Source organism: Pseudorca crassidens, chromosome 2 (genome assembly GCF_039906515.1).
Source record: "Pseudorca crassidens isolate mPseCra1 chromosome 2, mPseCra1.hap1, whole genome shotgun sequence".
NCBI lineage: Eukaryota > Metazoa > Chordata > Mammalia > Artiodactyla > Delphinidae > Pseudorca > Pseudorca crassidens.
Window position 1 is genome coordinate 180,972,736 of NC_090297.1, and position 17,529 is coordinate 180,990,264.

The 17,529-nt window shown below is 39.8% G+C and overlaps 1 protein-coding gene across 3 annotated transcripts in view; it reads right to left on the minus strand.

The window, feature by feature from the left end:
• Positions 1-17,529, minus strand: part of DENND1B (DENN domain containing 1B) — a 252,903-nt gene that overhangs the window by 24,657 nt on the left and 210,717 nt on the right. For all 3 annotated transcript variants that reach the window (XM_067729825.1, XM_067729827.1, XM_067729824.1), the window contains 2 exons: positions 17,308-17,364; positions 16,352-16,459 (listed from right to left, as the gene is read on the minus strand). In XM_067729825.1, coding sequence (XP_067585926.1) covers positions 16,352-16,459; positions 17,308-17,364 — 165 coding nt within the window. The remainder of the gene's footprint in view (positions 1-16,351; positions 16,460-17,307; positions 17,365-17,529) is intronic.

The following is a 17,529-nucleotide window of genomic DNA, read 5'->3' on the forward strand; positions in this document are numbered from 1 at the left end:
AAAATTACGGGTGTCCTCTCAAAGGAATGTTAGGTACTGCCTAGCCTCCTGGGGCAGATTGGGGGATTGTCCAGCGCTCTGGAGGTCTGCATGGCTCACAGGCACTATTTTTTTTGTTTTTTGTTTTTTTTGCAGTATGCGGGCCTCTCACTGTTGTGGCCTCTCCCGTTGCGGAGCACAGGCTCCGGACGTGCAGGCTCAGCGGCCATGGCTCATGGGCCCAGCCGCTCCGCAGCATGTGGGATCTTCCCAGACCGGGGCACGAACCCATGTCCCCTGCATCGGCAGGCGGACTCTCAACCACTGCACCACCAGGGAAGCCCCACAGGCACTATTAATAACCCTGCAGAGGCCAAAGGTACCTTGGGGAGGACTGACAGCAACGGAAATGTTTCTTGTCCCCAGGGATGCAGCGAATTCTGCCCAGTGGAGCCGCAGGTATATGGTGCAGACAACGACAGTTTTGTACCTGTTAGCATGTACACTTCAGTATTTTTGACTGTCTAGGTGTCTGTTCTTTGAAGTATCCTTTGTATCAGTTTTTTTTTACATCTTACTGGCTTTCTCATTAGCTAATGAACCAAATAAAACGAGGGCATTATAATTCCACCCTTTAATAAAAAATTCTTCTTTAAAGCAGGTGGTTAGTGTTTCGTGAATAAATGAATACCTCCATACATGGTAGTAGTTTCTGTTGAGCACTTCAACGAATTTTAAAACTGATAAGAAAATACATAACGCAAAGAAGACGGCACTGCGCTAACTGGCCGACATGGGCATTTTCAGCACCCGCGAGGCACAGAGGAGTGTTACGCTCATTCATTCAGTAAAGATTACAGAAATGTCTGCATGTACCAGGTAGTGGGCTACATGCTAGTATGAGTATGACCGACAACAGGGCCCCTTGCCCTCATGGAGACTGTGGTCTAGTAAATGAAACATGAATTAAGTTGAATAATATAAGCATACAATTATGACAGCAGGAACCTGTACTAAACTACGACTGCCACAAGGAATCTGACCTCGTCAGGGAGGTCAAGGGAAGGCTTCCCCTGAAAGATGTTTGACTTCAGCTCTGAAAGGTCAGTAGGAATTAAGCAGATGATGAGAAGAGGAACTAAAACGTGCAAAGGTCCCGTGGTGGGACGACCAGGGCAAACACAATAGAATCAAAGACGCCTACGGTGCCCCGTTGGTCAGAGCCTGGGTCCCCTGCACAGGGTTATTTAAGGGCCCACTGGTCTTGCAGTTGCCTGGCTGACCACTAGATGGCAGGTGTATACTAAGAAGGCACAAGGCTGGATGCAGGTAAGTTTACAGCAGGTCACAGAAACTGGGGGAGATCAGAGGTGTAGCAGGAAAGAGTGGGAAGGCAGAAGGTGGTAGCGGGGATGGAGACGGGGACAGACCCAACTTGCAGGCCCCGATGGTGGAGGGTAACAGGAAGCCATTCATTGTCTTTTCCCTTCAACAAATATTTGAGGACCTCCTGAAAGCTTCTCTGTACTCCTTGAAGGTAAGTAGCAGCCACACCTCATTTAAAAAAAAAAATTCTTGGCATCTCTTCACACCACAAACATCCGTTAAGCACCTACTACACGTGAGCTACTGTCTTCCATGCTGTGAGGCACACAAAAGAAAAGAGTTCCCTTCCTCTCAAGATTTTCAAAAAAGGGTGAAAATGCCAAATACTGAATATAATAAAGCAGTTACAAACACAATTCTTCCTATGGATATAACTGCACTCAGCTTTTTGATCACATATGGCAACTTATGTAAATGACCATTAATACTGATCATGATTTATGTCAAATTGTAACATTCCTAATAAGTAGGTTCCATCAGCAGGCTAACAATACTAACAACATAGAATTGTAACTACATTCTTTAAATACTGGTAAACTGGGATCAATAAGGAGATCTGGAAGTTTCCGAACTGTACAGACCTAGTGCAGCTGGAACTCTAGCTATGGTCAGGCACTATTGACCCCGGAGGCTGTGCAAACTAGCAAGTAACTACTGGCATTTGCAGCTCTCTTGGGAGCCAGTACTACACTAAAAGGGTACATTTTTTGGATGCAAGAAGACATCATAAGGAAACAAAACAAGCAGAGTTTTACATCCCTCTGACGCAAAGAATTAAAAATAAAGATGGGGAATTGGCCGTCACACGTCTTCAATTGGACTCACTAGGTTCTAAACACATAGTTGTGCAATAAAAATTTTCTCACATGGAAATATAAAATATAAAGCGAAAAATTAATATACTATCAATATTTTGGAAGTAAAGCACTTGTATAGCAAGGGATGCTTACTAAGAATGTCAAAAATACTAAACTAATGCAAAAAAGCTATCAGTGTGGAATGAAATTTATTAGAGAAGATATTGTATTAGAGAAGAGAGACACTGAGTGAAGCAAAGAGAACGGACTGGAAAAGACCAGAAGGAAGAGCAAACACACGAGGAGAGTGACAGAGGCAGGGGGTCCAGGTCACAATACCATCAAACCCCATGTCTAATGAGGCAGCAAGAAATGAGTCTGGTTTAGCTACAACAAGCAAGATAAGTGTTTCCTTTCTTTTCACTACAATGGTTTCCCCAAAGCATATCAGAGGCTAAAATGGTGAGGATCTTCCCCGATGCACAAGGAGCCTGTTATCCTGCAGTTACCATTTCTGTCACTAGATGGCAGACAAATCTAACACTAGGGCAAAATCCTGGGTAAGGTGAAATTCATAGTTGGGGTTAAGGGGCCAGGGAAGGATAAGGGATACAGGCAGATGAATGGGAAAATAAAAGTTTTTAGACTTCATAAAATTGAGATGCTTGTAATATATGAATTTTTGGAAAGGAGGTACTCTGTGCTACTGTCCCCATTTCAGAGCTGAAGTGACTGAGGTCCAGAGCGTTACCTGGCTTTTCCGAAGTCTACAAAAACCCCCTGGGCCTATGCACTTTGCAGCCTAACACAAAAAATATCTGCGTGAAATAATACGGGAATAAGTTATCAAGAAAGCTACTATACAGAATTATAATGCCAATACCTTAAAAATACATGGCAGTTTGCAATTTGAAAAGAGGTTTAAAAACGTGTGTCATCATTTTTACAGGCGGTAACTGAAGCACAAAGTGCCCTACCCGTGACTTACTTGCTTCAGTGTATTAGGTGTTTTATAGGTCATACGTTAAATACCTACTTCACCACACACTCTGGTGGGCATTTTCCCTGTTTTACATATTAGGGAACCAAAAGCTTAATGAAGTAAAGTCTCCTGGGCAAGATTAGACAGTTAGTGAGGGAGCCGAGACTGCAACCCAGGTGTTCTGGCTTTCTGAACAGAACTCTTCATTATAATTACACTAGATAGGTCAGTCCTCAGAGACCCAGAAAAAAGAAATGTCTGAAAATTAACCCAAGAAAGACCTTCTTAAAATGGCAAGTCTTAACCTCAATTTTAAAACAGGTGGTAGTTACAGAATGATCAAGAGTACTGCTGTCCGGGTAGGTGAAGAGACAAGAGATTAAGACACTTTTCCAAAGATATTTCCGTCACAGCAAGAAAGTTAAATCGAAGGATTAACAAGATACGTGTTTGCTGAAGTCTGATGAATTCAGGTTATGAAGGGCTTCTATTACCAGGCTAAGGAAATAAGCTTGAATAGAAGCGTCAGAATTCCATTTCTGAGCAGCTGAGAGTCACGTGAGACTAGTTCCGGCGGGAAGATTCTGAAGTGGTCCGGACACATCCGTGACCACTTCACCAGCCTCCCCTCCTACAGCCACGGTGCCTTCTCTGCCAGCTTTAGCCACTTCATTCTCCATCACTCGGCTGTCACCTGATACGCCCTCTCTTATGAAAGCAGTGCTCTGTGAGTACATTCCTGTCTTACCAAGTCCTCAAGGCCAAGAATCATATCTTTTAATTCATTTTGCTTTTAAATCCACTTCCATTTTGAATGCAAAAAGCAGCAAAAGAATGTCGATTCCCATCCTAACCATGACAAACATCTGGATGGTCTTAAAGAAAAATATCATAATTTTTTCTTGAACCTATCAGAATGCTGAGTTGTAAGGCAACCAAGTAAAATGAATTCCATAGAGTTAGAAGCCCCTCCAAAGAGAGATAGGAGCCAGGATCTATTTCATCCTTGGCAAAGCACACACACAGAAGAAGAGCAGCTGGAATATAAACAGGGAGGAAGAAACGTGCTGAAATGCAACCAAGACCACATGGGGACTAACATGCCGGTTAGGAAGAGCTGGTAGACTCAGCGACAGGGGTGTTTGCACTCGCAAGCTCTTCTCCACAGGTAAAATCCTATAATTTTATTTGCCAGATCAGGCAACTCAACCATCTGGTGCTGCAGAGAAGGACTGGGGACAGACAGGAGTCTGAAAGCGCTCCCATGGGGGTGCAGGCCTGCAGGAGACAGGCACGAAGCCCACTGACTCCTGAAGGTCCTCCATTTACATACAGCAAGAGCCAGAGCTGCTGGCAGACGTCAGCAAACTCAACCCCAAGACCACGGGGGCAGGTGTAGAAGTACAAACTCTACACCCCAGGGAGGAGCCGGAGGCCCTGACAGGCACAGGATCCTACACGGATACCAAGCATAAATCTACCACCACTAGGGAGGGGCAGGCGGCCTGCAAACTGCCCCAAACCAATCACAGGTAAAGGGAAGTTTATCCACCACAAGCAGGAAGGGAGGGATGCTGAGAAGGTCCCACACCTGAGCCACAGGGGCACATGGCCTATGAAGACCAAAGCCGGACCAGAGCACAGAAAGCCCATAAGGCTAGGACCACGTAACTAGCAACAGAAATTAACTGCCGAGGGACGGCTGCAAACACCGAGAGAGACCCGCTACGTAGAGCGACTGCCGACAGCTGAGGGTGAAGGCGGAACACTGAGAAAAACCTTCCGGTACCTCCACAAGTACTGCCGTCTACACACACTTATAATAACAGCAGCCACTGCAGGTAATGATGTCAACAACAAAATCCCAACCAGTCCAACACATGATGAACTCAACCTCTTGTACTAACGGCCTCACACCATTTCTGGGTGTAAGTACTATTTAACTTACTCTCTACTGCTTTTTTACACATGGGGTCCATCACCCAAGAACTACCAAACATGAAAAGTAAGAACAAAATAAAAAGGAGAATATGCATAAACAGATGGGATGACAGCAGAGAGATGGAATCTATAAAAGAGTCAAGTTGAATGACAGAATTGTAAACAAAAACATGATATAAAAGATAAAGAATTCTTTGATGGGCTCATCAGCCATTTAAAACAGGTCAATAAAAATTATTTAAACTGGCATTCCTATACACTAACAATGATCTAACTATCTGAAAAGGACAATCCCATTTACAACGGCATCAAAAACAATAAAGTACTTAGAAATAAATTTAACCAAGGAAGTGAATGATCTATACAACAAAAACTTTTAAGACACTGATGAAAGAAACTGAAGAAGACACAAATAAATGGAAAGATAGCCTGTGTTCCTGGATACGAAGAGTTAATATTGTTAAAATGTCCATATGACCCAAAGCCAGCTACAGATGCAATGCAATTACTATGAAAATTCCAACAGCATTTCTCATAGAAATAGGAAAAGGAATCCTAAAATTTGTATGGAACCACAGAAGACCCCAAATAACCAAATCAGTCTTGGAAAGAGCAAAGCTGAACTTCCTGTTTTCAAATTATATTACAAGGCTATCAAAATCAAAACAGTATGTTATTGGTGTGAAATATACATAGATCAACGGAACAGAATCACAAACCCAGAAATAAACCCATGCACTTATGGTCTAGTAAGATTTGACAAGGGAGTCAAGAATACTCAATGGTGAAAGGGTAGTCTATTCAATAAATGATGCTGGAAAACTGGATATTCACATGCAAAAGAATGAAATTGCATGAATTTAACCTTACATCACAAATAAAAGTTAACTCAAAATGGGTTAATAAGGACTTAAATTTAAGACCTGAAACTGTAAAACTCATAGCATGTTAGAAAACATAGGGAAAAAGCTCCCTGTCATCAGTCTTGATAATGATTTTTTTGGATATGACACCAAAAGCACAAGCAACAAAAGCAAAAATCAACAAATGGGGCTACATCAAACTAAAAAGCTTCTGCACAGCAAAAGAAATTATCAACAAAATGAAAATTTCTCCCATTCTCATGGGATGGAAGAAAATATTTGCAAATCATATATATTGGATGGGGGTTAATATATAGAATATATAAGAAACTCATACAATAGCAAAAATAATAATTATCTGATTAAAAAGTGGGCAAATGACTTGAACAGACACTTTTCCAAAGACATACAGATGACCATCAAGTACATTGAAAAGGTGCTCAACATCACTAATCATCAAGAAAATGCCAATCACAACCACAATGAGATAACACCTCACACCTGTTAGAATGGCCATCATCAAAAAGACAAGAGGGAAGGAATACTGGAGAGGGTGTAGAGAAAATGAGCCTTTGTGCACTGTTGGTGGGAATGTAAATTGGTGCAGCTACTCTGGAAAACAGTATGGAGGTTCCTCAAAACACTAAAAATAGAACTACCATATGATCAGTAATTCCACTTCTGGGTAATTATCGGAAGGAAATGAAATCACTGTCTCGTAGAGCTATCTGCATCCCACAATCCCTGCAGCACTTTTCACAACAGCCAAGATACATAAACAGCCTGTGTACAGGAATGGATAAAGAAAATGTGGTGTATGTTTATACAGAGGAATACCATTCAGCCATAGAGAGAAAGAAATCCTGCCGTTTGTGACAACATGAATGAAGCTGGAGGGTATTATGCTCAGTGAAATAAGCCAGAGAGGAAAACACAAATAGTGTATGATCTCATTTACATGTGGAGCCTAAAAAAGCTGAACTCAGAGAAACATAAAGTAGATTGGTGGTTGCCAGGGGCTAGGGGGTGAGGGAAATGAGGAGACACCGGTCAAAGGGTACAAACTTGCCCTTACCAGACGAATAGGTTCAGGGACTGTGCAGAATGGTGACTACAGTTAACAACACTGCATCGTATACTTGAGAGTTGCTAATCTGCTAAGAGAGAGAGTAAGTCTTCAACGTTCTCGCTACAATAAGTAAGTGGTAGTTATGGGGGGTGAGGGATGTGTGTTAACTAACCTGACCAGGATTAGACTCAAGTGTTAGAAAAGCCACGAAGAACTTCCAGAGAAGGCTGCACACAAAGTAGTCCTATTTTGTAACCTGTTAAGATATTTATGCATCATGCTACTACTTTATGCTCTATACCAGGAAATATAATCATGTGTAACAGACATAAATCCGCTTCAGATAATAATAAGGTTCTATAATACTCTCTAGTTACACTCCTGGAAATTTCTCCCTCTCAGGGACACTAACGCACAGCAGCAGGAACATGTACAAAGACAAGACTGGCCTTTCCTTTCATCAACACTAACACTAACCTCTGACCAACCTTAAAAGCAGCTCTTATACACAAAACAGGAAGAAAGTAATCATTTCTGTATGCCAGGATGCCTGGGAGAAAATAAGAATTTGTCTAGAAAACTTGGGGACTTTTGGAATAGAGAGCTGTTGTTACTTTCACCAAAAGCCCTTAAAATAAAGATATAACGAGAAAAAGCTCTCACAAAATTAAACAGAACAGAAAGATCTTGGTGATGTAATTACCGATGTAAAGTCTAGAATGGTAATACTCAATATATTTACCAAATGGAAAATTTAAGTACCTTTGTTTTTGTTTCAAGACTTTGTGATGAATGACATAGCCATCTGTGGCAATAAATCTGAAGAGTAAAAGTATAACATTAAAAAGGTACATTTCAACCCAAAAACATCTCATAAAATATAGGGAACATGTTCACATAAGTCTTTATCATACCCTAGGTATTCTTCATTTTAAAAATGAAGTCCCGGCCAGTTGCTGAAACAAGGAGTTGGTCTTGAATTATCTCTTTGAAAGAACAATGTTCTTGAACAATTTTATGACAATATAAATTTCTCAAATATGTATTCTATTGTGTTTCTAAAAGAGAAAGGCAAATTTTATAATTATGAATTTTGTCTTGCATAACCATTCTTTCAAGGAAAGAAAATATTACCTAATGGTCACTAGAGGGCACCCCTGTCATCCATAACTGGGGTGTTGGGGAGAAGGGCTGGCAGGGCACAGATGTAACAATAATCAAATTTGACATGTTGTAAATTAATATTATTTCAACAGAGAAAAATAACTTTCTTTAAAACAACAACATGGTACCCATATTTTCAAAGTGGACTGAAAGGATCAATTCTATAAATTAGTAGCATTAGTGTAAATTAGACTAAATAGACGCTATATCGAAGAGTGGCTTTTGGACAGACTGCTAAACCATGTTTTCATTTAGGCAGTACTTTTTGTGGGCAGCTTTTAATAGAAACACACTTACTTAAATTATTTTTTAAAACATGTTATCATTTGGAACTCTCATACTTTAATACTTATACTTTCTGATCACTTTAATTCAGCACTTTAACTTAATCATAATAACAGAATTCTCAATACTGAGCCAAAGTAAACAGAGTGCTAAAAATAAAAAACTAGGGTTTCTCCTTTTTTTTTTTTTTTGGCTTACCATGATTTGGTTAAACTTATTTTTATTATTTTGTAAGATTTATATTATATTAAGTATTTTTTCCAAGTATCTGGCTCTCCTCCTTCATAAACTCATTTCTCCCCCTTCCCCTGAGGTCACAACTATTTTTCTCATTGTGGTTTACAGTCATTTTTTTCCTGGTCAGAAGAAGCAAGTGGCTACTTCCCTCTGTAAACCAATGACTATGCCATTTCTTTCTTGACCAATAAAGCAAAGCTATTCAATGGACTATATTTTTCAAAGACCTCAACAAGCATGTCATTTTCTGAAATCTATTCTGTCACCTGAGAAAGAAACACTGTCCTTAATTACATTCATTTTACTCCCAGATTCCACTGAATTCCAATGAAGAAAAGTGTGTCACAATCACAATAGCATAAACCACACCCTACTAGGTGTGAATATCCCATCACTTAGATGCTTAGGAACTAAGCAATTTAGAGAATCTAAATGTTTAAATTTCTGGTAAATTTCACAGAAACAAATTCATTGGCAGTGTTTTAAAATATGAGATTTATTCTGTGTAAAATGTAAACCATCTGACATCTCATATTTAAAACATGCTTACATACTGGGATCTAAGTTTCCATTCAACTGCAATGTGGCTTTCAAATGCCTTACCTGCAAGTCTCCACATGCCAAAAAAGGCATATACAACTTCTAAGCACATTTTTTAAAGATGAAATTCCATTACTCATCAATTATAAAATGAGCTCATTGACGCTGTGCTATATTCCAAATCCATTAGGATGATTTATAAACCAATAAATACATAAGGACTCACAAATACAGTTTCATTTGAAGTCTACATTATCACCTTGTACTATGGGTAAAAAATGGAAAAATCACATATATCATATTTTATGGCATAAACTTTGTCCTTATTTCTTCACTCTAAAGAACTATTCATATCTCGGACTCCTAGTCTACATGTGAATGTAATTTGAAGAACAATAAACGGCCACTAGTTTAATAGTGCCTCATCTTATTAGGAGGCATTATGGCTGTTGAGCATATTTCTATTTGTAAGCACTTGGGTTAAAGTCTTGACTACATTCCAAGTAAGGGCATTTGTCAGCAGTCACACCCTTTCTATTATAGTACAAATGCAAAAATAACCTTCCATTCATATTTTCTCATGCAGCTTTTACATAATTAATTAGACAGGTTGAAAATAAACCTGAGTGGATTGCTACTCGCCCCAGACATGCAATAGTTAAGAGTGATACGTGTGCCAGGGTTTTAATGGGGCTTAACAACAAAAACCTTCGATCCTCCACTTTCACTCGATTTTGCTGCAGTGGTTTTGCTCGCTTAGGGCCATCCATCTGTTAAGGTTGACTTGTAATACAGCGACACACTTGCTCGCCATTCACTGGTCTAGTTGTGTGTGTGTGAGCCTGTGAGACACACAGACACACAGACAGCACACATTACGATTACCAGAGTAAGTTAAGAAAGGCTATTATTATTAAATATGGAGCAGTATCTTAGGTTCATATAAATTTTGCATAGTAAAGTTATTTCTCATTCTTAGAAAGTTTCAATAAATTTTTACAAGCAAATATTTTAAAACATAATTTTAAATGACAGACTTAGTCTAGACATTGCTCACTGAGTCTACAGTGTTTTGTTCTAAAATAAAATGGATGAAAGAAGGTAAGTATGTAGTCAAGATGAAAACGGTTCTGCACCATGGCCAGTGGCGGTATTCTCCCTGGACCCAACTGGCCCTATTTTCAATAAAACCAGAGGAGGAACCTTTCCCTGGAGTCCTGTTAGGCTGGGGCTGCTGCTGGAACTGTCATCTTCACACAAAAGGGAAAAGGGTTGGGTTTCACAAATGTGAAGCCTAATTGGAAGATCTTCATGGCTATACCCCTGACATTTATTTAAGCCTCATCAACAAAACGGGAGATAACCATACTAATTAGCAGACCAATACACAAATTACCATTTGTTGCGAGCAGATATAGATTCACAATCCATTTCAAAAGTAAGCTAAGTCATGGAAGCTTAAAACATCACACATTTCAATTTTTGTTCTTTTCTACAGTACCCAGATTATAAAATTTTATTTTTTTTTTACTTTAAAATACACTCTTGGAATTTAAGTTACCAAAGTCTCATTTTTCTCTTTCGAAAAATGGATGAAGATAAAGTGTTTCATGTACACAAATCTAGTTGGGAAACTGGAAATGTACAGTTCTTCTTATATAGCCAAAATTGACTTTTCAAATGGATAAGCAAACAGGTTAGGAATGGGATGAGGCAAGCCCACATCCCCTATGTAGACAATCTGACAATAAAATGGCATACTTTGGGTCTTACAAGCTTATAAACCAAGAGATTTCTTGGTTGAAAACAGAAAGTTGTATATTTCTTTCCAAATCATAAGCTGAGATCTAAAGGTATCCCTACTTAGAATGAAGACAGATAATTTTAGGGTCCCCAATGCTTCAGTGACTACAGGATTGTTAGTGACTCTGGAAAGAGAGAACAGGGAAGAAGGTCAGATGGTGCCACTGCTATAAAAGACCTGAAGCTCAAGATATGCGTTTATGTATAAATGGACAGCGGCCAACTACTTAGTGCCTACTGTGTGGCAGGTGCTTTACATACATGATCTATAATGCCTACAGCGTCCTCGGAAGATGACATGGACTGTTCCTACCGTTTCACAAATGTAGAAATTAAGGCTTAGAGATGGTGTGTTTGGCTTCATGCTCGATGCCAGCAGCCTCCTCCAAGTCAACACTCTCTGGCTGTAAAGTCCATACCCCTGCCTCTAACAGTCCCTCCTCCACGAGCACCCCTCTCAAAGCAAAGCATGAGAGCAGTGGCCAGGGACTTAACGTTCCAGAATCAGTCCGTCTGTCTGCTTTTCAATCCCTACTCTGCTATTTTTACTGTAGAACTTTGGGCACATTTCTCAACCCCTCTGCTCCCCCATTTCTAAATCTGAAAAAATGGGGGTAACAGTTCCCACTCTGCTTGGATTGTTGGGAGTTTTAAATTAATCCTGTAGTATGCACAAACACACACAGACTGTTAATCAAGGAACTGTCTCTTTTCCTTGTGTTTCCCAAGGCTGCTCCAGTGCACTTTAATGTTATCTCAACTCTATCACAATTGAGGTTTAGAAAATAGTAGTAAGAACATCAAAATTATCTGGATCACCAAATCCCATCGGTATCTACAGAATCTTGTCTTCAAGTAACTGAATTTACCACCAAGCAAGTCTTTTAAGAGAATCTGGGGCTTCCCTGGTGGCAGTGGTTGAGAGTCCACCTGCCGATGCAGGGGACACGGGTTCGTGCCCCGGTCCGGGAAGATCCCACATGCTGCGGAGCGGCTGGGCCCGTGAGCCATGGCCACTGAGCCTGCGCGTCCGGAGCCTGTGCTCTGCAATGGGAGAGGCCACAACAGTGAGAGGCCCGCGTACAGCCAAAAAAAAAGAATCTGGTCACGTGAACAATCAAATATAAGATGCGGCCCAGGACATGGTTGCTTCCGGAGAAGCCAGTACTGACACGAGAGAGATGCTATGGAACGAAGGAAAGAGTGTGTTCTAGGCTTATTTCTGCTTGTAACCTTTACATCTTTTTAAGCAGTTCAACACTCATGTGAAAGCTGAGGCCACAGTGAGGAAGCTGAGGGGGCTCTGAGGAAGGTTCTGATGAGCCTGAGCGCTTCACATCATGAGACTGCATGGGAGAGACCAAATAAAGAAAACCGACCTTCCGTCTCCTGACACAGGGATCCTTGCCAGGTACCTCCTCGGGACCGTGTGCAGCCAGCCCCATGTCCTGAGATGGTGACGAATCTCCTGAACAGCTTTCTAAATCTCTGCATTAGGAATCATGGTAGCTGTGCTTTTTCATTTTGGCTGCTAAGCACGGGACGGGGCCTTAGCTTCTTACTACACTTACTTTCTCTCTGCCGTGAATCTTCCCTAAATTAAATGAATTTTAATTCTTTATTCTATGATTCTTTGTAAGATATCAATTTATTTTTGGAAATAGGTAGAATATAAACAAATAAACATCAGTGTCTCTGACGTATTTATTGTTATCTAGGTTCTTTCTTTAACCGCACCCAACTACTCCCAGAATTGCTTCCGTATTTAATTGAAAATCTTAATGTGCTCAGATCCTAATATTATTACAACTTGTGGAGATAGGAGTGAGAGAACATACTGATTTGGGAATCACCATAGAACAACACGCACATGGTTCTAGCATCAACTTTGTCTGCTCCACAGGATACTGGATCTTATTTTGATTAAATCAATGAGATTGGATTATCTCCAAAAAGTGAACCAAGGAAGCTTCTCAATACCAGACCACAAAGAAAAGGCAGTAGACTATGCCCGATCCCTCTTGATCTCTTTGTCCAAAGTGCAAATATTGCATCTGAAGCTTATTTCTGCTGAGGTCCTTTTGTTGGCGTGAGTGGCTCATCTCTCCCGCGAGAACGGAGGCCACAGCAGCCCATCAGGGTAGGCTGACCTTAAACTTACCAAGCTTCAGATTTGTGGGACAAAGATCCAGCCTCTAACCACTCAAAAACACAGATTTTTCTTTTCTTTTGCAAAGATGACTTCTTGGCAAATAGCATTATAAGGCAATGAGAAACCGAGAAATCCTCTGAGATACTGCCACACCCCTTAAAACCCCTACTCTGAGAACTGCTTTCCCTGTTCGCACCCACCACCGTCCCAGTGTCTGTGGTAACGTGGTCCTCTCCCGGCCTCTCCGGCTAGAGTCGACGGAGCCAAGGATTGAAGCCCGATCCACTTGGGATGATTACGTCCTTCCTCAAGAAACTGGATTTGGGAATTGTGGTCAATTTCTCTCTTTTCTTTAAATTTAAATTAAAAAAAATTTTTTTTGGAGTATAGTTGATTTACAATGTTGTGTTAGTTTCAGGTGGGATTGACATATACACACTACTCTACGTAAAATAGATAACGAATAAGGACTTACTGTGTAGCACAGGGAACTCTACTCAATACTCTGTAATGGCCTATATGGGAAAGGAATCCAAAGAAAAGAGTGGCCATAGGTCTATGTGGTCCATTTCTAGCAGTTGTTTGAACTGAGGGCCTGCAAGGTCACCGAAGGGACAGAGGAGCTGAGAAAGCTGATCTACAGAATGCACAGTGAACAAACACGCAGAGAGAACAGACCAGGTGAGACAGACAGAGAAGATGGTGGGGTCGATACTCTCCCCCGACTGCTTCTCCCATTTTCCAGTCCCAATCCCCCCAGCACGTGGAGGCAGGAACACCTAGATCCTCGTAACGCATGTCCTGCTGTTGTCGTATTTCACGTGTATGTGTTTGCTAACACTATGAAATTAAAGAAATAATTCAGATCTGGAATTAGATGACAATTTCAATTTGAATGTACCATGGTCTGCTTTTATAAATAAGCTGCTGACCACAAGTTGGCTATCATTTCAGAGCCCTATAACTTTCAGCTCAAAGAAGTAAAATTAGTATTGCAAGAAAACATGCATTCTGGCAGCTATGGGGAAAAAAGTAAGGGTGGAAAGCAGCAAGGAAAAGAATTGCCAAAGGGCCCAAAATTTACCTCTTTGGTTAGTGTCTATGTGAATCTAAAGCTATCAAATTTCAATTATAGAAGAAATACAAGCAAAAGCAAAAAGTTAAATTACAATAAATACTGGGTTGCAAACGGTTGGAAATATAAACTCAAAAAATTTAGCTGTTAAAATACATATACGCAGATGTATGTACCTATTTACATAATGGGACAGATGTATACAAAGAAACATATTCTGGGTATACACATTGCCTGAAACTCAGGCATTTATCACTTGCAAAGACTGTTACGCAGACATTGCCAGCACCTGCACAATAAATCTAAATATGTTGGTTTAACAAATTCCTATATACCGAGTAGGAAAATAGTAATTCTCAAAAGAATAAGCCCTACTTCTTTTAATTCTTGTTAAAGTCATGTCATGTCCACCTGAAAACCATAAAATGCTAACTAATGAATGCAGACAACTACACGAATGGTATTACAGCAAATGATAGCCATGAAGATTCAGGGTAAGTATGTGATGAATGTAACCTATTATCCTGTAAGGTTTTCTATTACCTAATATAATTTTCTCTATCAGAAACTGTGTCTCTAGGAATTCAAAGAAAACAAACAAAAACAGAAATCAGTAATGTATTTTATAATTAAATTATCATAAAAATATTGTGCCACGTTAAAGAAAAGGCAGATTTAAAATTTTAAATATGAGGAGAGAAAAGTAATTTCCTTAATTTAAAACTGACATTTAGAACAGGGATTTCTCCAATTTAAGTGTTTGCTTTTTATCTTAAAGCATCCTGCAGGTAACAAAGACTCCCACATTTCTTTCACATAAAAATCTATTTATCATGATAACCTAAAATCTAATCTAATATAATCTAAGGAGAAAAATTAAGAAATTGATTGCAAATCCATCACGAATTTACAAGTTAATGAATGTTTTCCAGTTAATGGTGGTAGCCAGAAAAGTTTCCTACCCTTGTGGAATAATTATTCATTGAAATAATTCAGGTCATGCAACCAGCATTCATGACCAATCTGCTGCAGTTAAGCAATACTAATGTATGAAAACGTAAGCTTAACAAATGGATAAATCATAGAGAAGGCACTTTGTATGTTATAAAAACAGTCCCCTGAAGCAGAGATTTTTTTATGTTTTTCCAAAATACCTAGAAAGGTGCCTGACGCGTAATAAAGGTGCCTGACGCGTAATAGCTGTTGAACAACCAAACGAATGGGTCTTCTTTACAAAGGCTGAGGTTTTAGCACCGCTTCCAGGGCCCTCTCCCCATTCCTAAAGACACAGGAAAGCCCTGCACTGAGTGTCTGCACATCCAGGGAGCTACCTGAGCACCGGAGGTGGGCTCTTGTCCAGCCCTGCCACTAACTAGTTACAGAACTTCAGGTAAGTGATGGGACCATTCGGCTTTGCAGCTTTGCAGCTGCTTCCAGTTCCATGGTTTCGTAACTATAATCCACTTGAGAATTCATTTTAAAAGCTAGTTTTCTAAGACCACGTAAAGTATGATTTGGCGTATGCAAACTTTGCTTCCTTGAAACAAGCAGCAACACACTTATGATGCAAAATCAGAGACACATACAGCTATGATCCTGAGCCCTTTCCTACTTTAGGACAATATTTTAAGTAGCATTAGATAGAAGCAGAAGCTTTAACTATTGATAGCAAATAAAATATCTAACTTTAGAAAAAGACAGACATACATTACTTCGTATTCTCATTTCTACAGATTACTTTAGCAGTCAAATCCCCACGTATGAGTTTCATCTTACCTTTGCAGTAAAGGAAGCCATCAATAAGCTACCCCGAGTCCCGGGCCACCACACACTGCCCTGTCTCTCTCCACTCACCAGGAGGACACGACCCAGTGATGTGTGTACAGACTGGGACCTGGACCCTGGGCTCCCAGGACCCTCTTACGTGGCCCAGACGCCACCTACTCACCTCCTTGACCGTCAACGCAGGGTTTCTCACCATATGATAAAAAAAATCAATGGGTTCCAAATTTTCCTGAAGAATTGATTGGAATTGCTTGACTTCAGAATCTGCGAGATGGGAGGGTAAACAACCTCACCTGGGCAAGCTTACGCCTTGCTAGGTTTCTTCCCTTTTCACTGCGTAGCGTGTAGACGGGCGTATATTGTACAGAACCAGAACAAGTCCCATAATCGTCCTCATTTTCCTACATGTGAAGAAGCATACAAGTGGTTATTCTAAAATACTCATTTTATTACTAAACTTTTTTGCTTAATAGATAAAGTATCCAATACAGATGCAAGTAACAAAATAACACTTGGGGTATAAGTTTAAAAAAAACCTATTTAGGAAGAAAATGCATTTTTCTATATTATGAATTAATAAATTCCAAAATAGTCTGACTCTTTTGAACAATTTCAATAAAATTTATACGAAGATCGCTCACTCTCCATTACTACAATGAAAGTTTTAAGTAGTCTCTTCCCTCCAGAGGCAGAAATTCAAAACACAACAACTGATAAAATCTGCAAAGATATTATACGTAATCAAATCAAACACACATATACATAAATGTAACTATTCACATATATGCAATATTCACAGATTCAAATACACCTTTGTAAATTAAGAACGTTCTTCAATTTAAAGTAGCTGCTATTGGCAAGATCCTATAAAGCCAAACGATGGCATTCCTGCCTTAATTCTGCACCAAAGATCATCTTTTAAAAAAAAAAAAATTCTCAGCTTGAAGCAAGAATTTCAATTGTGATATCAAGGCAATCAACTTTATGAAAACATACATCCTGTTAAAGCACCTTTGAAGATCTTGGTCGCTCTGTGATAAAATACGCAGACAATAAAGAGATTATTCAGGGGGTGCATAGAGAATGGCAGATAGTTGCCAGAGGGCTTGTTATGAAAAATACATTCTTGAACAAAGGGCTAAGCATATTTCAAAAGTCATTAGAAACATAAATCTCGTGTGATTTGTAAGGCATAAGCTTCAAACTAACGCAAGAATCAAGGTAGAATGAAAAGCAGCACAGGACGTACCTTGTGTCTCAGCTTACTCTTCACTTCCTTTATTCCCTGCTTTGCATGATTCTTTGCCTAGGAAATGATAACACCAGTGTCTGGCTCAGCGTGCTTCTATTACACTTAAGGAGTAAGTACATGAGATCCCATTTAATGAAAATTACTAAGTCTTCGTATTATACAGAGAAAGAAGAAATTATAATCTAAAGCTCTATTTTCAGGGACACATACCACACACTA